The sequence below is a fragment of the Anabrus simplex genome, chromosome 12 (assembly GCF_040414725.1).
Source record: "Anabrus simplex isolate iqAnaSimp1 chromosome 12, ASM4041472v1, whole genome shotgun sequence".
In the NCBI taxonomy this organism is placed as follows: Eukaryota; Metazoa; Arthropoda; class Insecta; order Orthoptera; family Tettigoniidae; genus Anabrus; species Anabrus simplex.
In genome coordinates, this window is record NC_090276.1 from 23,941,663 (window position 1) to 23,964,558 (window position 22,896).

At 38.7% G+C, this 22,896-nt stretch overlaps 1 protein-coding gene across 1 annotated transcript in view; it reads right to left on the minus strand.

The window, feature by feature from the left end:
• Positions 1–3,653: 3,653 nt before the first annotated feature.
• The window catches only part of LOC136884109 (mucin-5AC), an 81,009-nt gene continuing 61,766 nt past the window's right edge, over positions 3,654–22,896 (minus strand). Inside the window, exons 8-11 of the mRNA XM_067156148.2 lie at positions 20,102–20,130; positions 18,049–18,197; positions 12,655–12,796; positions 3,654–4,028 (exon numbers count right to left, since the gene is read on the minus strand). Coding sequence (XP_067012249.2) covers positions 3,654–4,028; positions 12,655–12,796; positions 18,049–18,197; positions 20,102–20,130 — 695 coding nt within the window. The remainder of the gene's footprint in view (positions 4,029–12,654; positions 12,797–18,048; positions 18,198–20,101; positions 20,131–22,896) is intronic.

The window sequence follows — 22,896 nt, forward strand, 5'->3', positions numbered from 1 at the left end:
GAAAGAAAAAAAGCTCTATTCATGTTTCAGAGTACTTGACATTAATTTTCATTCCACAGTACCTCCTCGAAACAAGATATGGGAATGTCTGGAAGACCTAAAGGTGCCAAAGTACTTAATTGACAAAGTCAAGATGCTATACCAGAAGTGCTACAGCTGTGTCCAGATAGGCAACGGATGATCAAAATGGTTTGAAACAAAGAGAGGTGTCCAACAAGGAAGTGCTCTGTCACCACTCCTGTTCATAATAGTAATGGACAAGGTCATCAAATCTATCAAGAAAATGGACAGTGAACCAAACGCCCTGGTATTTGCTGATGATGTTCTTTTATGGGGAGAGACAGAAGCTAAAGTTCAGAAGAAACTTAATGAATGGAACACCACATTCAAAAATTTTGGACTGAGATGAGCAAAACAAAGACAGTGGAAATGACCATCAACACGGAAGGAACAAGCTCAAATATATTTCTGGAAGAAGCAAAAATTGAATCAGCCTCCCACTTCAAGTACCTCGGAAGCACAATATCGAAAGACAACACTGTTAGGCAGGAAATACTCAGCAGGACACAGAAAGCATCGAACTTCTACAGTCCAGTCAGAAATACCACAGAAAGCGAAAACAATCATGTACCACACTTACTTCGTACCAATCCTCACGTACGGTTTAGAGACATGTACCCTACTAAACAAAGACTTCAGTAGAATCCAAGCAACTGAAATGAGATTCATTAGAATGATGAACCAAACAACCAGAAAGGACAAGATCAGAAATGAAGTGAATAGGAAAGTAGCTGGTATTGAGGTTCCTATTATCAGTGTCATAAAGAAACGCAGACTTCAGTGGTATGGGCACATAATGAGAATAAACAGGGGAAAGACCTGCCAGAAAATATTTTGACCTTAATCTTGTAGGAAGAAGACCAAGAAAATGTTGGATAGAGACTGTAAGATCAGATGTGGAGGAGAGAGGATACAAATGGGAGGATGTACTGGATCAGAAGATGTATGAAGACAGAAGGAGATGGCGAGCGCTTGTACACCACACCCGGGAAACTGGAGTTGGGAAATGATGATGATGATGATGATGAGTACCTCCAGTTGAAAAATTGATAGTGACATCTTCAAATGACATGGGATACCGCTCGCTGTACGCTCCAAACACAAACACTTGTTCTCAGGTCGTGCCAATGTATTCAAATGGGTTGCACGCTACACGCCTGACCCACAAAAATGCCCCAAGCCATACAACCTAACAGAACACACAATTTCAACCAGAAACTCTTGCTACTGACTGACCAAAATATATGCTCCATGACCCATGAATACCTACTGCAGAAATGCTTCACAGATAATCTACTCACCCTATTAATAATAATAATAATAATAATAATAATAATAATAATAATAATAATAATAATAATGATATCAATATCAAGTTGAAATATTTTCACAGTCCATCCGAAATAGCACAATACAGTAAACTTCTGAAATGATCCTCACACAAAGAAACACACAAACAAAACTATTCCTATGCAGTACACAATATACATATAAACTCCTAAAAAGGGTTATTGTGAAGCAACAACTACAAGAGCTAAAATAATAATTAGGAACTGTAAATTATTACTACAGAATAAAAATTGGTTTAACAGTTTCATAATGAAATTAAAAACATGAAAAATGCAAACGCTCCACACAGTTTCAGGGGACACTACTGCTATTAACAAGGAAAAAAAAAGCATTTTTCTATATGCAGATATGTTTAAAACAATAAATTTGTTGTGGTTGTAGAATATGAATGTTAAAATGTTTACAAGATAAATTATGCCATAGAAAGATGCTTGTATTACAACGAAAGTGTCAAACTCTTCATGCCAAAACCCAGCTTGAAACTTTGGTGACATAACCGATGTGCTACAAGAAGGCCACATGCAAAAAATTAGCTGTCTGCTTCGAATGCAAGGCCCCGAAATCAAAGCTGGAAATGTACATGGCCAGACGGTAATGCAGCGCAGCTAGACATCTCTGCTTCACTGGCACCCTGTGTGGACCTTGACTCACTGCTCGTCTTTCCACTGCTGGCTTGCCCACAGTGAGGGTTGTACAATCCAACCAGTAGTGACTTGTATCACTTTCCTATTGCTTACATGTGTAATTCATCTTTCTTTTTCCAAAGCCTTGTAGTGCAAAAAGGCCATTATTCTTTGCATGAGGTCTTCTCGTAACACATTGGTTATTTCATCAAAGTTTCAAGATGGGTTTCAGTGAGAAGGGTGGGACGTTTCCCTTGTTTTCTCTCTTGAACATTTCCTCATTTCTGAGGATTGCGATACTCCACCACATTGCTCAAGAACGACTCCATGCTTTTCTTGTGCTTTCCTGTAAGCAGAATTGACTGCACAGCAAGTAATACTCTTGTTTTAGTAGTGAATATTAAATTGATATTTTTTGGACAATCTGATCAGTAAAACAGATATTTAAAAATGACAGAAGTAGGGTCAAAACATACGTAAAATGGTCTTTACCAGGAGTAGGCAAATCACCGGCACCTAATTGTAACATTGACCTCATAAGGGTACAAGAGTTATCCTTTCCAACAAATTTATGGTGACCAACAGATTGGTGATAAATCCTGAGGGATTCACTCAAAATCACTGCTAACACTGCACACATCTTGAGTGCCTGCAAACATGGTGAAGCCTTTAGAAATGCCTGCCATCAGCGTATTTGAACTATGATTGTTGATGACCCAAGGGAATGTCAACAAAAAGTATACAAGGAGGTACATGGACCTACGGTCCATGGATACTCAAAGTGGATAGATTTGATAGCCATTCCAACAAGCTCTACTAGTTGATTTATAACTGAGCCTGCCATTAGAACTGAGGCTTCTAAAACTCAACCAGCAGATGTTCATAAAGAAAAGAGCTAAGTCTATAAACACATAATTAATTCCATACTATGAAGAAAAGTGTAAGTTAACAGCTATAGAAGTGGGTCTCATGGTTGGAACTAGAGGTACAATAACAGCCAAATTTGCACAGTTCTGTACCTAAGCTATTTAGTTTGGATAGCAAATTTATGCATGTGGTGGCCTTGGTGCCTTTAAAGGATTTATGTGAACCTCTGACCATTTGCATAACAGTCATGAGTGACGTGCTGAACTGCCGACCTTTCTCTGCTAGAACATCTTGATTATGAAGACATGCATATTTTGAATGCTTTGTCTACTGGGTAGCCTTAACTTAGGGGAAGCTGAATGATATTTGCTACTGAATTCTAAAAATGGCCAACATTTCTGGATACTGAATGTGTTTCAACCAGTGAGAAAGCTGACACCATATCTATCATATGTTCTTCCTACAATTCAGGGTTGTTAATGTGAAAGAAATACCAGAGACATATAACCCAATGGAAGATAATGTGAACAGAACATTAAACTAATCATTCTCTATCATACACAGAAGAAAAATAGAACTCACAGATCAGGCAAAACAGAAAGAAAGAAGCCTAAAACAATCACAAACAATGGGCTAGTCTATCCATCATTCACATCATAAGCAGTAGTGTCCACTGTAATCATTGTAACATACACTCCTCTGACAATAAAGAATTTTAGCACTTTAATATAATATGTGTCAATTCCTCAGCAACTATTGCACAATATAATCTTTATATCCCCTAATAGCTTTTAGCTGCTTCTTAAGCTGCTTCACTAAGTCAAATGGCTGGACAAGAATTGAAATCTCTCTGCCAACTGCATTCAGTCGATCTCGAACTTCACCGTCTTTGAAGAACAAGTTTAAAGGTCGGCCATTAATTTCCGTCAGCACCCAGTTGGTCAGAGAGAGGCCATCACAAGTCTGAGTTCGAGGCACAAGTCCGTGACGGGCAGCAGGACTGTTAGGCAAGACATCTCTTATCTCTGCAGTATTACCTTCTTGGACAATTCCCAAATTCTGACCTTCAGTATCTCGGCGGATAGCAAAGACACGTCCGCACGGTACTCTTCTTATCACAAACTCCACCTTGTACACATAAACAAGGAAATATTAGGGGGGAAAAAAATTAGCATAAATAGAAAATATACAGAAACAAATTACTGTGGCAAGAAATTAGTGAAATAGGTTCATATTAATTTTTATATATGAAGAGCCTGGTGCAAAAACCAGACAGCTCCAAAATATAAAACTTTTCAGGAGAGACAAAAAATTTCATTAAATAATTGTATGTTGAAAAAGTAAAGGTTATCTACATACACTAGCTAGAAGCAGTAATAACATACACATTGAAGTGGAAATTATACGGGTTGTGTTGCTGGACTCCTTTCAGTTTATTCACACAACCGCTGGAGGTGTCTGGTTTCATGCCCCGGTAAACTATGTTTACTATGGAGAAGCCAAAAACCAGTACTACCGGGCGAGTTGGCCATGCGGTTAGAGGCACGCGGCTGTAAGCTTGCATCCGGGAGATAGTGGGTTCGAATCCCACTGTCGGCAGCCCTGAAGATGGTTTTCCATGATTTCCCATTTTCATACCAGGCAAATGCTGGGGCTGTACCTTAATTAAGGCCACGGCCGCTTCCTTCCAACGCCTAGGCCTTTCCTATCCCATTGTTACCATAAGACCTATTTGTGTCGGTGCAACGTAAAGCCACTAGCAAAAAAAAAAAAAAAAGTACTATTTACCTGAGTTATCAATATAAGATACTTTATTATACAACAGATTTACTGTGAGAGTAAATATTGTTACAACGCAACAAGATTTATATACACCACACAAGGAAATGAGGTTTATAGTGAACCATACTGTTCATGAGCCAATAAGCATCGATTTTAGTATTGGATATTGGGATTACACAAGGCCACCCACGAAGCCATTGTCTTACAGTATATTTCATAAAGGAGTCCAGAAGATGCGTTCTTGTGTGAAGTGAGCTAGAGCGTCATTATGAGAAATCTCCAGAACCTCATTAAAAGGAGTTATGTCCCAAGCCAAGCCTCTTGATGAAGATTGGGGACGCTCCCTAGATCCCGGCAAAACTTATATTAGGAGGGAAGAGAGAATTAAATTAATATCTTTGGTTACGGAAGAGTTGCATTGGATTTTATACAAGAATTGCAACCTGCATAATTTCTGCTTAATTTTGATATGCATTAGGGCTGCATTCATAAATGCATTCGTTAAATAGAGCACATGATGTACTTTGTGCGGGAATACTTCGCGGGCGCGCGTATCTTGCACGCGACCAAGCGGCGTGATGACGCTAAAACTGGATTATAAAAATAAGGCCGCCTGGCATATCAGTCTCATTCTTGGACCAGAAGGCCGCTTGAACGAGTCGTCATACTGCGTGTTGGTACTGAGAACAACACTTTGTCTTCGAGCTGCACATACCACTAGTACTACTGTACCTGCGAGGAATTACCCCAGCATCAAGTCAGAACGAGTTTTTGACATCATCATTGCGAGGAAGCCACAACCAGGAGCTGAAGCCAACACGACAACGGGCATCAATCCAGGAACGTTGGGAGCACCTGATCAGCGCGACGCCGAAGGGGACACCTTCCAACCACACAGGGAGCTGTACGAAGGAGCCACACAAGAAAGAATGTCTCCAAGTGGTCAACAGTATCTGATGCCAGCGCCGCAGTCTATCATGATGTGGTAAATTCAGTGGTCCACAGGGAGGGCCGCTCCGCAATGTCATCGATAACATAAGGTCAGAGCTTTCCAATTCTGTTTCAAGCATGTCATTTAAATTTAGATAGGAATATGGGGGCCGTCAGTCAACAGATTAGTTACGGTAGGAAATTGTCTTGGTAATAATGAGCTAGGCCTCAAGCTCGAACCCCGTACATTAGGGTAGATGATTGTTTGTAGATTCGTTGTTGGTGTATTTATATTTCCTGTGATAGTATTATTTTAACGTACATGTTATTTTTATGGGTCAGGTCGAACTCCTTTGGTCGTAGTAGGTTAGTCTAACAGACAGGCACTTTTTATTGTATCGCATTTAGGCATTTATCTCTGCAGACGTAGATGTGTATAGTTGTGACCAAGATGTAACCCGTAATTCACCCAGCTTCACTGATAGAGCGAGCGAGTCCGAATATTTGAGAGATATGAGCCCATGAGAGGCAGAAGTAAGATTTGCGATTGATATGAGAGAGCCCTGCACAGTTCAGAGTATATTGGATGTATTGGAGATGCCTAGTATGGCCATGTGACTATCGCTTAATGATTAGTGTTTTTGTAGCACCAAGGTTGAGCCCATGAGAGGCGGAAGTAAGATTTGCGATACGGCTGGTGATATTGAGACGAGGGCAGATAGCCCAGGTGTATTTAAAAGAGGGCTTTTAGCAGCAGATTACGTGAGGTGTTTTTCTTTTGAAAGGCGAGATTTTTAGCCTGCAGACCAGATGAGCTCATAAATTATGTGGACTGTCGCTGGGGAAGTGGTTGAAGGGTAAGGGTCGTTGAGCCTGACGTCACAGTCTTGAAATGAGTGATATTGCCGTCTGCAGTTTGTCAAGTGTGCCAAGGGGAAGAAACGACCTTCATGTTTTGAAAGCAGGAAAAGATTTTTTTTTAATGTTCTTTTTGTTCTACGTTAATTTTTAACACTGGCCCGTTTGATATTGACACCCGTGGATATTTTAGTTATGTTCCTTTTATAGTGTTTGCATATGAATCTTATACGCCTTACTCTTCATGGGACTAGGGTTCGTGACCGAGTCAGGACACTGTACATTCTGTGTTGATATTTGTTAGCACCGGGGTTCGACGGTACGAGGCATAGTAAATTTTATGGGAATCACTGTTTGATGTGTATTTCAGCAGATATCCGTCTTTCTAGAGTTCGTTACTTACACTATTGTAACATGCTTGTTACAGCACAGCTGTTTTCGTGAAGGCAGTGAACTGGTTGTCATCGGCTCAGCATTATCTTGACCAAGCATTCTGAAAGCTCTTATATTTGTAAATAATTCAATTTTATGTAATAAATCCCTATTTGTTAAACCTTGAATGCAGCGATGTTTTCTGTTAGATATTTTATTTTATCTTGATTGAGCGAATTCTTACCTGAGTAGGCACATATCCTAGTGTTTATCTTTTGTTGCCCCGTTATCCCCATGTTATCCCTGAGAAGAGCGCTTATCCGGCTGAGTGAAGAGGAATGTGTTCAGGTAAGACTATGTGCACCAGCTCACATCTGTGAGAGTTCTGTCACTACTGTACTCTGGGTTCGAGACCGGCTTTCGCCTGGCCGGAACTTTAGAGTCCAGTAGGGCACAATAGGAAGGTCATCATTATTCAGCACCAACATCACCACTCCCAGATGGAACTACCTGGTTGTAGAGCTACAAACAGTCAGGTGGAACATATTTGAAGCTGTATCTTCAACATGCTTTGCCGTATTTGCATTAACTTTTAAGACACTGCGCCTGGTAAGGCAAGAGTAGCTCCTGCTTTCTCCAAAACAAAGACATCCCTTACCATGGTACTCACATTGACACTGCACGACAGTCCATTGCTGTTATATTTAACATATCTATATTTTGACACTGTCAACGTTTCACCTACACGGGGGCTGACCTTTGTTTTGAAGAAGGTTGTGAAGCGAGTTACGTAGTCCAAAAACATTGTTCGTGTTACATTATGAACAATGAATTTGCGACTCACGTTCTATACCAGGGTACGATAATCTTGTGGCAAATACATTCTCTCTCACTTTTGTTTTTCCTTCTCGATTACACCAAAGGTCCGGTCCCAGTGGTCGAACAATGAACCATAGCTCCTGCAAGAAACGAGCTGTCTGGGTTCATGCGCCAGCAGAAAGAGTTAAAACAATTCAGACAGCTCCTTTTACACTCTACTATGCAACAAATCAATGGAGCAGAACAGTTCTTGCACTGGTAGATAGAGCTTTTTTTTAAATGATAGCTTACAGCAAAAAAAGCAAAATTGACCAAAAAGTGGAGCTGTCTGGTTCTTGTGCTGGGCTCTTTATATTTAGAGTATAAGTTATCACTTATTTCCTGTTTTTATAAACTACATATTGAAATTTAAAACCTCTTCTTCACTATCATCACAATCATAATGTTATTTATTTAATCCAACCTGTATTCAAGAATGTGGTGATGTCTAAGAGAGGGCTGAGAGCCCTAACTTTGCCACATACAAAGCAATAATTATATTTTTTTAAATTTTTTGTTGAAGTGGACGCCATTTCCTTTTCAGTTGCAACTTAGTTAACACATAACCTTAAAGTTTTCCAGTTTGTCAAAACTAATGAAAGATTAAGAAATATTGAAAAAAAAAAATGGAAAAGAAAACCTGTAATTAATAACAGAATGGCATTTTTAATTTTTAAAAGATCATCATCATATTCTAACAAATCACTTTTATTATGTGTATATAATTTAAATTATTTAATTTATTGATTAAAAACAGGTGATTATTATGAACAAGAGCAAAATCATTTTATGTTAAAATTCTGTATTCAGTGCCTTAATAAATGTGGAAATGCTTTCAAACTCATTTTATCTCCGTCTATTGTACGTACTCGTCTCTGATCTGTAAAGTCTGGACTGCAACATGCGATCTTCGGCGTCATGCTAGGCCATTTGTCTTGTCAGTAACTTTACACTCGCTATGCGCTGGTGATGTCACCAGTTTTCGGTGGAAATGTAGTTATGATCTATTTGCATTTTGAAATTGATTACGGGAAAATAAATTTGGACTGCCTTATTGTGCATCATTGAATTGTGTTGTTGTTAGTATTTTAGAAAGGCTAACTTCTAGGTCATAGGCCCCATATGTGAATTAATAAAAACTGAAGTTTTAAAAGAGTGTGAAACGTTGTACTTTATCGAGACATTGATTTAATTATGAACATTAAAATAAGAATAATAATTTACACCACCTTTCCAATACTTATCTTTTCTTATATTTAGGATATAAACATTACAACAGGTGTTGTAAGTTGGGACATGTTTCGCTTAACTGTCGTAAGCATCTTCAGCCAAAATAAATCTTAGCCTTAAGAGTTTTTTTTTTCTATTTGCTTTACGTCGCACCGACAGAGATATGTCTTATGGCGACGATGGGATAGGAAAGGCCTAGGAAGTGGAAGGAAGCGGCCGTGGCCTTAATTAAGGTTCAGCCCCGGCATTTGCCTGGTGAGAAAATGGGAAACCACGGAAAACCATTTTCAGGGCTGCCGACAGTGGGGCTCGAACCCACTATCTCCCGATTACTGGATACTGGCCGCACTTAAGCGACTGCAGCTATCGAGCTCGGTAGCCTTAAGTTAGGTCAGGGCCCCAAACCCAGTGTGCTTAAAATATATCGTATCCTAAGATTCGATATTTACATTACAGAAAATCAAATAGGCTTAAAACTAGTGTGAAAACATATAAGAATGTTCATCATGGCTAAGAGAAATGGCTAAGAGAACAACACACAATCGTGTTGACAGAGGTTAAAAACATAAAGTACAATACAGAGCTGGTAGTGAAATAATTAAAATCATATAGGATATCATTGCTACCAGTCAGTCAATAAGAAAGTTCATACATAAAACTAGTGTGAAAACATATAAGAATATTCATCATGGCTAAGAGAAAAACACACAATCGTGCTGACAGAGGTTAAAAACATGAAGTACAACATAGAGCTGGTAGTGAAGTAATTAAAATCATTGCTACCAGTCATTTAATAAGAACGTTCATACATAACAAAAAAATGATTATTATATTCTTTGGAATGAAGAAGGTAATTAGAACTGTTAACTAATTAAATCTCATTCTTGCATAGACACGTGAGTCGGGTATGAGAAATCAATATTGTAGTTGACATGGAGTAGTAACACTTCAAAGAGGATTGATCACACCTAAAGCTGCTTTTAGGTAGAGGCCAATATCCAGTTCCTTTAAAATAATGGTCAAAAATCAAAAACAGGTGTCTTCATTTTTACTGGGAGTTCAAGATCTTACAACTTACAATACCTGTTGTAATGTTTATATACAAAATATAAGGAAAGATAAGTATTGGAAAGGTGGTGTAAGTTCTTATTTTAATGTCCATAATCTGATGTCCAATACGGTCTACAATGAGATTTATTACTTGTAATATTGATTTAATGATGTAGAGTGAATAGCAGGGAAATTTTTCAGGTGTGTGCGACTGTTAAGATAGTTTTGGTTGGCTTCTTTCTTTTTATTTTTTTTAAATTTTTTATATTTAATTATTTGCTACTAATTTCAAAGTGTAAAATTTTAAGATCCGCGTTGATACCTGTGAAAATGCTGGGAGTTGTCATATACATATTTGCAAAAGGCTGAATGTCGATTGTCATGTCTAATTATGTTTTTGTGTTCTTTGTACATGGTGTGGAAATTATGTATGGCTGACATATGTGACAGAGTTTGGTTCTTGGAATCTTAGTTCATATACTTCTGATTAGGTAAAAGGGTCGTTTTTTTTTAAATTATTTAAGTTGCATTTGGTAATGTATTTTTGTTACACAATGTTGGTTCTGAATGCTATTATTAAACCTTGCTTTTTAACCTTTTCACTGCCGAGTTTTGATGACCTGGTGAGCCCTCTGGGCCGGGTTTCTTTTAAGACAGAAGCACTTTCACAGATACCTATTTACTGATACTATTAATGGGATGTTTATCATCCCCTTAGCCCCGCAACCCAATAAGGGGTTGTGGATGAAGTGCGATTATATTTTACACCATATTGTTATGGCCGGATACACTTCCCAAAGCAAACTTCAGTTGAGTAGATAATTAACATGAAATGAATGATGGTGAAAGAAACTGGGTAACGAAGTGGAAAGAATTGGCTGTGGTTAATGAATAGGAACTGTCCCGACATTTGCTTGGGAGTGCAAAAGGGAAACCACAAACAAAAGAAAACAAAAAAAAAAAAAAAATTCTCAGGAGAGCTGACGGTGGGATTCGAACCCACTCGCCTGCCGAGTGCAGAGCTTGGCTCCATAGACGTAGTATGTTAATATGCGCGGCTACTCCGCTCGGTGATACTATTACTGAAATATAATATAAAATTGTTGATCCAAGAACTGGTATTATCAAAATCATTTACATTTGGGAAAAAAATAATTTATCTGAGGCAAGGGTGACAATTCCGCACAAGATTCATCATTACTACTTCGTCTCGCACTTTCTTGTAGTTCAATATCTCCACTTAAATATTCTCCATCTTCATTATCAAAATATAGCTCTCCAGAATCACTATTTATGAGGAAACATTCAATTTCTTCGTCAACAAGAGGTGAATGTAAACTTCCAAGGCGCCATCATGGCCACACATTAGTGGGAAGGATGTTCCACTCCAACGAAGCTGAAATAACACCAGATCGCTTTCAAAACACGCAAAATGGAGTGGTATATCTGCCGTACAGAACTTCTTTGAGCATTTCCATGGAATCTCAAAGCATGATACTATATCGCGTTCATTTGTGAGATTGGTGAAGTACACACTGCACCAAAACGTACATATGCAGGTTTGGCGGACGAGGCATGGCGTTCAATAATGTATATACACGGGTTTGGCAGTGAATGGGTAAAATGAGTTAGCTATCTTTTATGCGCTTTTATTCACAAAATTGAGAACTATATATATATCTGTTGTTTTCAGGTGGGGGCCTGTTTAAGTTTATTACCGGTAGTTGTTTCCTTTGTCCCAAAGGACAGGTGCATCACAATGACATAATCCTGGATAGTGAGGGTTGCTCAGTTGTCAGATTACTACCGTACTTGTGAGACCTTAATCCAATCGAATTAGCCTGGCATGAAGTTATAGATTATGTGATTGCATAAAGAATTTCAATGCAAAGCCTGTATTGTCAATAGTATACTTTGTAACGGTACAGTACTAAACAAATTGGTTTAATCAGGGTGATATTAGCAAGTGTTGGGACATGTTTCGTCCTTCTTTTAGGACATCATCACCCAAAAATACTTGTAAGATAAGTAAAATAGACAAGGTCACAAATACACATTAAAATACGATTCGGGTTACTGAATAGGTCAAGTTAAAATACATAATAAAATTCGAAGAATGTTCTTAAAATGATGGAGCTCAATTGCTTTTTTGTTCTGTTTAAATGAAGATAAAATTATTGAACATACATAATAGCAAAGCAAAGCCATCTCTGCACAGACCATGAAGGCCCTTGGAGGGATGGAAGGTAAAGGCTTCCATTATCCGTAACCTCGGCACTTCATGGGGTAGAGTGGTTAGCTGTACGCCCAGCTGCCTTTGCACCCAGGAATTAACCTGGTACTCATTTTTGGTGTAGGCTGAGTGAACCTCAGGGCAATCTGCACCTCCGGAAGTGGAAATCTCGTTTCTTAAGTTTTTCAACTTCCTGATGGGGAATCGAACCCACATCCTTCCGGGTGTATCGAGCACGCCTATACACACGTAATAGTTCAATTTAAAATTCTTGTTGTTGTCGTGACTTTTTTTCATTGGCAAACCAAAAATTATAAACAGCAATTTAGATGTAAGAGGCAAAAAAGTGGCATAAGAACTATATTAATATTTTAACTCACTGCACAATATACTTTCTATTTTAAGGATTTGAAACCTTAACCTTTCTAAAGAATAACTTACATAAAGACTAGTTGCTCCTCGAATCAGTTTCTGGGCATCACTAGCACTCTGCACCAGAACTCCTGCCGTGCTGAGGAGCTGATCTCCAATATGGAGAGCATTATATAACATTGGATGCTCTCGCTGCTTCCAACCTGCAACCCTAAAAACATAGATGGTTTATGTAAAAGAATACTTTTGTTATGTCATGAAATGTAAATAACTCATAGCAAGATCCAATACTGTGCATAGTATGAAATGGATCATTATCTATATAAATAAAATTATAATTTTGTTTTTACACTTCAAATTTTTGTCTCATATTTATCATCATCATCATCATCATCATCATCATCATCATCATCATCATCATCATCATTTCCCTTTATCCAGCTGTAGCCGGGTAGGGGCAAATATGGTTCCTCTCCACTTTCTTCGGTCTTTCCACCACTCCTCCTCCAACACTGTGTCCCAGTCCAGGTTTCTTTCTATAATGCTGCGTTGGATGGTATCCTTCCATCTCAATTGTGGTCGTCCACGGCCTCTCCTTCCTTGGATTTGCATTTCCATCACCTTTTTTGGCATTCTTTCGTCGCTCATTCGCTTTATGTGCCCAAACCATCTTAGTCGGCTCTTCTCTATTCTATCATTCATTTTTTCCACTCCAATTTCTTCCCAGATTTTCTCATTCCTTATTTTGTCTCTTCTACTCTTCTGTATCATACTCCTCAAGAATGTCATTTAGGCTGCCTGTATTCGACTCTCATCCTTCTTTGTCATTGTCCAAGTTTCTGCTCCGTAAGTTGTTATGGGTACGTAATACATCTTGTACATAGTATCCTTTGCTTCCATTGGCACATCTTTGTCCCATAACATGTTTCTTACACTATGATAGAAACAACTTCCGGCTTGAATCCTTTTACTAATCTCAGCATCCAGTCGAGCATTCTCCATTAATTCACTCCCCAGGTATTTAGACGTTTCCACTACTTCCAGGGGCTTGTCTGCAAGTCTAATCTGACCTTTCCCTTCTTTCTCCCCTCTAGTCATAACAAGAGTTTTACTCTTTCCTACACTTATTTTCAATCCACATTCTTCGATCTTCCCATTCACCACATCAACTGTTCTTGAACCTTCCAGTCGTCTTCTCCCCAAATCACAATATCATCTGCAAATAACATCATGTTCATTTCTCTTCCTCCATATGCTGCTTTTGCTGTTCTCATGATGTCATCCATTACTATTGTAAACAGGATTGGTGATAGAACACTTCCCTGTCTCAGCCCACTAGTTATTTTGAACCAACTTGTCCTGCCAACTTGTGTTTGCACGCAACTACAACATTCCTTATACAATGCCATGATCATTTTTATTAATCCCTGTCCAATTCCTTTTTGCACCAGACTGTCCCAAACTTTCATCCTAGGGACACTGTCATATGCCTTTTCAATATCAATGAATGTCATCACCATATCATTCCCATACTCCCAGTGCTTTTCCATTAGTTGTCTCATAATGAAAATGGGCTCTATTGTTGACCTTCCACTTCTGAAACCAAACTGATTTTCCTGTATCTGATTCTCAACCCTCAACCTTATTCTACTTTCCAGTATCCTTTCCATTATCTTAGCAACATGGGATATTAGAGTAATTCCCCTGTAGTTCTTCAAAACTTTCTTATCACCTTTCTTGAAAATTGGGATGATTATTCCTTTTTGCCAATCCTCAGGGACCTCCTTATTCTCCCAGACATTCCTGAGAACCCGATATGTCCACTGCAGGCCTACAGCTCCAGCTGCCTTTATCATCTCCATGAAATTTCATCTATTCCAGCATTTTTTCCATTCTTCATCTTTCTTACTGCCATTTCAATTTCATTCATTGTAATTTCTTTATCCATTTCTTCATCAACTAATTCCCTTTCCTGGTCGTCCATTGAATGACTGTCATCCGTTCTTATGTTCAGCAGCTTCTGAAAATACTCTCTCCATCTCTTTCTTATTTCTTCTGGCTTTGTTAAAATTATGCCACCTTCATCCTTCACAAATCTGGTGTTTACTTGATCTCTCTTTTTGTTTCTTAAGATACCATACAGTAATTTCTTGCTGCCCTGCGTATCATCTCTCAATTTCTGTGTGAATAAGGCCCAGCTTTTCCTCTTTTCTTCCTCCACTACTTTCTTGGCCATATTCTTTGTCTCCATATATTTTCTTCTACTTTCTTCAGTCTTAGATGTTTTCCATGCTTTCCATGCCATTTTCTTTTCCTTCACTTTAATCTTTACCCTATCATTCCACCAGTGTGTTTCTTTGTCTTTCACATTTCCTGATGTTCTACCACACACCTTTTCTGCACATCCAGCCAGTGCTTCCTTAAATCTTTTCCATTCCTCTTCAACATTCCCCACCTCTGTCCTGGGTACCAAGGGTATTATTTCCCTTTGAAATTCTTCTTGTATGCTTTTCTCCTTCAACTTCCATACCTTAATTCTTTTCTCTCTTCTTAATTGGGGTTTTTCAATCTTTCCAACTTTCAATTTTCCTATCACAACTCTATGATCTCCACCAAAAGCTTCTTCAGGCATGGCTGTTACATCTACAAGGTTCTTCCGGTGTTCTTTCTCTATGATTATATTTATATTTATGATTATATATATATTTATATACTTATATCATATTTATATACTTTTATAATGTCAAGTCAGGAGGAATCCTGCTACCGTATGTGACAGTATATGTTACTACCTGCGACTGTCTGCTCGAGGGTCAGGCGACAAGTACCAAACCTGACAAACTACGGGAGAACCAACAGGTAAGGGTGAAGGAGTCCTTCCTTATGAGACTTGGTGAAGCCTTTATGTAGGCAATAACACACAAATTCATCAAAGTGCTGCTACCTTGTAGATGTGGCAGGTAACTGCCAAGCTAAGGGAGATACCCTGACAGAAAACCCTCTCTACCATTAGGTCTAGCAAGCCAGTAAGGACAACAATTACATCCACTTTCAAACGTAGAAAGAGCCTCAGAAATCTTATATTAATTCTGAATATGACAACATCTTTACAAACCTCTGCTAGGTATGATGGCCAACAATCCAAAGTTAAGCAGAGGTATGTAAAGAATAAACAAATGAGACAGAACAATACAAGAATTGGGACTCTCAACATCTTGACCCTTAATGCTAGGCATGAAGAACTTGTCGATGTTATGGAACGGAGGAAGATCGAGATCTTAGGACTGAGTGAGACAAAGTGGTGTTGCCTTTATCACTAGTAAGAGGTGGTGGTGGTGGTGGTGGTGGTGGTGATTATTGTTTTAAGAGGAAGTACAACTAGGCAACCGTCCTCTATATAACACTAATCAGAGGGAAAAATTGGAAGGGATCCGACACTTCAAAAAATGAAGGTATTGCTCAAAGGAATACAAGGGCCACGAAGGGCGTGAAAATGAAAGACTCCCTAGGATTCGCAAACCTAATACCGTCGTGGTCGAAAAGAACAAGAGTTGACCAAGGGAGGTCGAATAGGACAGATGAAAGAGAGGAGCCTGACACAAGGAAGTGGACGCAATACCAGGACTCAGCTAGGGTGCCGCATGGTCGCCAAACCATGCTCCAAAGTTCAGAGCCCCTGGGGCTTATCAATAGTAAGAATGTAGATGCTCTGAGGATGTCATTGACAGAATAACCAAACTACAAAGGTAAATAGAAAAGTTCTGAATATTGTCCAGGTCTATGCACAACAGTCTAGATGCGCACAAGAAGAAAAAGATGCTTTTGTTGGAAATCTGGAAGAACATGTAGAAGAGGACAATACAATCATAATACGGGATCTAAATGCCCAAGTTGGTGTGACAAAATAGGGTATGAAAGTGTGATTGGCCCTAATGGCTTTGGAGCCAGGAACAGAGAAGGTGAATTCCTCCTAGATTTCTTTCTGAGGAACAATCTTATTCAGAACACCAATTATAAGAAACAGCTTAGCCATAAAATCATAAGATATAGTTGGGATGGAGAACAGAGATCACTGATTGATTATGTTATATCTGATAAAGAAGTTTTCCCAGGAGAAAGTTTGGACAGTGATCACAGGCTGCTACTCCGAGAAACTGTACAGTAGAAAAGGTCAAAACAAGACATATACCCAAAATAAAAGTTTGGGAATTGGAACAACTGGAGAAACAGGGAGAATATTAACAGAAAATTTGAAACCAGTTACCCAGAGAAGAAGATGAACAAAATTTAAGAAAGTTCTTGTGGGTACTGCAATTGACACTGTTGTGAAGACTAGCGCAAGAATGAAAGAGAAGGAAACTCCATGGTGGAATGATGGTGTCTGGACAGCAATAGAGAACGAAATATGGCAAGAAAAGAGAAAGAAAAGAAAAACTAGAAGGGTGTAGGAAAGAATGGACAGGCTTAGAGAATTAGATCAAAAATACAAAGAACTGAAAATGAAAGTAAAGAGAATAATTAACATGGAAAAAGAAAAATTTTGGACAGAGTTTACTAAGAAATTGAAAGAAGACTGTAAAAGCAACAAGGAGCTACTGTATAGGGTCGGGAAAAATAAAAGGAACCCATTTACTCCAATAAATGCTCTAGAGAAAGATGGAACTACCACATGGAAGAGTAAGGACATGCAAAAAGAGATAAGGAATCATTTTGTACAGCTCTATAATGGAACGGACCTAAAAGAGAAAGGACAAGAAAAGCCAGAAATGTTAGAAAAGACTGAAGTGTGTGACACACCACTGTCTTGGTCTGAAGTGGAAAATGCGCTGAAGAGTATGAGCAAGAGCAAATCACAAGGCATAAATGAGGTAAGTACAGACATGATCAAAGCTGCTGGGGTTCATGGACTTCAACGGTTATACAGTGCGCTGATCATCATCAGGAAAGAAGGGAAGATCCCAAAGACTGGAACGGAAGTTCCTGAGGTCAATGCTACAGAAAAACAAGAAGAGATAAGATCAGGACTGAAGAGATCCGTCATAATACACAGGTAAAGCAGTCGTTAAGCGAAAATGCAAGAACATGAAGACTCAAATGGTATGGCATGTAAAGAGGATGGATCAAATGAGAACAGCAAGAAAATGGCTAGAAAAGGAACTGGAAAGCAAGTATTCCAGCAATACTCTCCAACAAATCATTTCATTTCATCTGCCAGGCATTAATCACTGCCGCAGAGGAGTACGACAGGCTTCAGCAGCCGGCACATTTCTTATCCTCACTGCTAGATGGGGGCTTCATTCATGCCATTCCTGACCCAGATGAAACTGGAATCAGGCTGTGAATTTTCACTTCCATTTAATTACTTGTCAAGTTAACGAGGGGGGAGCAGATTCCAATAAAAGTGTATTTTATGGAAACATGTCATTCTGCAAATCAGCTCTCTGATAAAGTTAGAATACATACCAAACAGCACCAAAGGCATCAACTAGAGCTATCGAATTAGTACAGTCTTTCCTTCGTAACTGAAGACGCACTCCACCAGGATGCATCATCTCCCTGCGTAACTGGAGCACCTGCTGTTCTCTCAAAGTGAGACGACCAGTTCCAACTGCCTCTGCAGCACCTCCAGGGCCAGCCTGACACACAAAGCAAAATTTATCTACTTAGAGTACAGAAAACAGAATGGTCAAGTCTACAGTGATCAAGTGTCATATTCAAAATCTTTATTAATGTAAGTTAAAGTGGTGAAGAAGAAGAAGAAGAAGAAGAAGAAGAAGAAGAAGAAGAAGAAGAAGAAGAAGAAGAAGAAGAAGAAGAAACAAAGCTCAGGAAGTCCGACAACAAGTTGAATCACTACAAGAAATAGTGCAGAAAATCAGGCCCAAAATATACTTCGAAAGGACAGAAATCATGCTAACTGACCCACCACTCATAAATAAAATTACAATATAGAACAGGAATTTTTAAATATTTCAGAGAAATAATCACATATAACCTCAATGACAAGGTATAAAGACATACTTGCCTAAAATGAGCAATCATTTTTCATTATTACAAACCGTTGTAAAGTGTTATATTACTGAATGTTTAAATAAATCATGACCCAATACTATGTCAGGGGTGTTCAACACAAGGCATGCAAAGACATTTTATGTGTAGTCTGGCCAAGTTTTAATAATAGGCTTAAGTTTCAGCATATAATTTTCACAGTGACTGAGAAACTTAGTAACAATTTACAGAGACAAGAGATCAATCTATACGAAGAATCTCTGAATTATTCCATACTTTTATCGGGTTGTACAAAAGTTCTAACGTGCATATTCCTAATTTAAAAGCAAGTAAGAATTACACTATCCCAATTAATTTCTTGGAATTACAACTGCAGTGCTTGTTCAGACAGTGAAAGGCTTTTTGCATTCCACTGAGGATTAGATCCAATTAGATTTTGGGACATCCATAGGAATTAGCCAGTTTACAGTATACCTGGAAATTGGGGAGGTTAATTATGGTTTACTGTGAACTACTAGTATGTAAAGGAGTTTTAATGTTTTGTTTGTGAAAATTCCTCTTTCCAAATGTAGAAAAGTGGACAGTGAGTGTCATGTTTTTAAAGAAAAATGGATTGATGATTTTTTTGTACTGAGAACAATGGAAAAGTGATATGTCCAGAAAATATTTTAGTTTGTAAAGAATACATCATCAGCGTCATTATGATCCTAAGCACAGATCTGTATATAATAAATATGATGGAGTATTACAGAAAGAAACTATTACCAATTTAATGAAAGGTCTCTCAACTTAAAAACAAACGTTCACAAAACATATAAAGGAAAATATAGCTGCAATTCATAGTTATGGATTTGCACATCTATTAACCATGAAAGAGAAATCATTTTCTGATCTGGAGTTTGTGAAGAACTGTATGCTTTCTGTAATAAGAGAAATGTTCCCTGAAAAGAACAATTGATAAATTTGGTCAGCTTATCATGAAGCACAATTACGAGAGGAACTTGAGGTTAATTGTGCTCACAACTGTATGAAAAATCAAAAATCATCTGAGTGTCGTTTGGTGGCTTTTGATGAATGTAATGATGTCCGTGATACAGTACAGTTCATTTTTATACGTGGTGTTGAAAAAGCATGTGAAATTACATTAGGAGGTGACATCTTCAAGAAGCATCCATGGAACTACAATAGTTGAGGGTTTGTTTTTCCATCTGAGTGAAACATTGAAGGATCTCTATTTAGTATGGGATGGACTGGAATCTATGACAACTGATGGAGCAAGGAATATGAGTGGTACAAAAACCAGATTAACTGGAAGAATAAGAAACAAACCTTACTAACTGAAATACTGATATGCCTCTTGAATTACACTGCATTTTTCACGTGATGAACACAGCAACATCTACAATTAATTATATTCAATCACATGGACTCAACCAATGGCAGATAGTAATTTCTGGTAGAAATTAATTCGGAATATAGCTATGTAATTTATCATAGCAAGGTAGGCTGGGTTGGTTGTGGTAATATTTTCACTCTCTTCTTTCAACTTTGTGAAGAAATATGCACATTTATGAACATGAAATAGAAAGAACTGACAGATGGGTGACCAGAACTCTGGATGCAGGATTTAGCATTAGCATTCCAAAACAAATTGAAATGATTTTGAAAGCAGTTAGAGAAGGGTGAGTTCTCACACTTCTCATGCTGTACTGAGCTTGAACAAGTAAACTCAAACAGCCCAGTGCCATGTAATCAGTTTATAAAGTTGACTGACTTATTGAAGAATGAGTCTGAAAGCAGATTTAAGGACTTTTCTGTAATGAAATGACATATGGTTTTTAGCGCCGGGAGTGTCTAAGGACATGTTCGGCTTTCTAGGTGCAGGTCTTTTGATTTGACGCCCGTAGGTGACCAATGCACCGTGATGAAGACAACACATACACCCAGCTCCCGTGCCAGTGAAATTAACCAATGATGGTTAAAATTCCCCACCCTACGAGGAATCGAACCTGGGACCCCTGTGACCAAAGGCCAGCACGCTAACCATTTAGCCATGGAGCCGGACAGGACTTTTCTGTGAATGTGGGAAAACTATGTTCAAAAATCCATTTGCACTTGACTTCAGTGATGCACCTTTGCAACTACAGCCAATGAACTTCAGTGTTGTTCCTATTAAAGGAAAAATGGTTAGCGTACTGGCCTTTCATACAGGAGTCCCGGGTTTGATTCCCGGCAGGGTCAGGAATTTTAACCGTAATTGGTTAATTCTGCTGGCATCCTCATCACGACACGCAGGTCGCCTACGGGAGTCAAATCAAAAGACCTGCACCTGGCGAGCAGGACATGTTCTCGGACACTCCCGGCACTAAAAGCCATACATCATTTCAAAGGACAAGTTAGTGGGGGGGAAATCTTATTAACTTTTACGAGGTGCTTAATAATGAGAAGTTTCTGGCTTTCTTAAAATCTGCAAGAAAATACTAGTGAGCATTTGTGAGAACCTACATTTGTGAACATTGTCAAGATAAAATAAAAACTTACGTTCCCGCATCACTGATGAAGGCCTGCATTCCATTCTCAGTCTGGCCGTGTTAAATCTATCTGCAGACATTTTAACACTTGCTTCACATGAAGCCCAGGCATCTCTCTAAATGGCAAGTTTACCCAAAGTTCACAGAGTATTGGTTATTTTTCTCTGTTTTTGTTTTGTGTTGTGTCAATTTCATATTGCCAAATAGTCTTGTGTGTGGTTGGTTGGTGACTGAAAAAGGAGAAAGTGGGAGAATACGACTTCATGGTCTAAACACCCTGGTTTAAAGAAATACCCCTACATCCTAGGCTACAAAGCCAAGGGCTTTGGAGTGGAAGAACAGAAGGGTCGAAAAAGGCAGAGATGAAAACCGGAGGGGGAGGGGCACATACCCAAATACAAGGGTGCTTAATGCACCAGCTCGGGGACACACGGTCTCTTGACTCACGAGTCCCCGCTATTCGATAAGAAATCTACCATCTGACCCACCCGCAAATTAAATTGAGCACCAATGCTAGATAGGGTTATTCACCCCCTAAGATGTTACACCGAAATAACTTTTAATCCAACAAAGGTAACGACATTCCATTTTCCAGGGGTGTCTCGTGTTATGGATCCTGGTAGTCCCAAAAAACTGCAATTTACACGATACTGTATGATGAGAACAAGATTTTTGTACGCTGAAAATGTATTTACGAAGTTTTAGGTGCCGATTTGCTTTCCATTTCTATTTGAATCACGTGCCATGCCAGCTGATCACAACTCTCTTTTGAAATACAAAGTTGAGCGTATTGCATAGCTAGAGCTGGAAAGGACAATGCTGTAGGTACAGCGAATATGAGCACAATTTCCAGTGTGATTACTGTGTGCTAGTCCGCTTCCAATACCTTCTTCTAAAGTTCTTCTCAAATTCCAAGATGGCAGCATGATCGCATAGTCCATGGCATGGGCAAGACACAGGGCAAGGGCTGTTGCCACGGAGCGGTTAATTGTCAGTAGCAGATGTAGCATAATAATTGCTTAATGAACCAAAGCAGCTTTCAGCTAATTACTTGCTAACGAAAGAGATTTGTACTTTCAGCTGGTGTAGTTGAAAATAAGTACAATTCCTATAACTATGTTGGCAACCCTACAATAAGATAGGAGTATATATTCCTTGAAGTGGAGGTTTATTTCACAGCAATATTACCAGTATGTCGGCGGCGGCCACTACTCGTATCCGAGTGTATGTTTTTCACTTGCAATTCCTATACAGTCCGTTTTGTGTAAATGACGTTGATGACTCATCATAGAACATGCGATCACATAGACTGTATTACAGAACATAATCGAGTTTTAAGAGGAAACCAGATTGACAGACATGACCGTACCTACTTGATTAATAAGAAGAAATGGATCCTGCTTGGAATATGAGTATAATATAGAAAAGATATCACTGAGGGAAAGTTGTATCGTAACAAATATGATATTAAAGGGAAGAGTAATGAGATGTTATATGGTACAAGTAATAAATCTCATTGTAGACCGTATTGGACATCAGATTATGAACATTAAAGCAAGAATAATAGTTAACACCACCTTTCCAATACTTATCTTTCCTTATATTTAGGAAATAAACATTACAACAGGCGTTGTAAGATGGGACATGTTTCTCTTAACTGTTGTGAGCATCATCAGCCGAAATAAATCTTAGCCTAAAGTTAGGTCAGGGCCCCGAATCTAGTGTCCTTAAAATATATGGTACCCTAAGAATCAATAATCACATTTAGAAA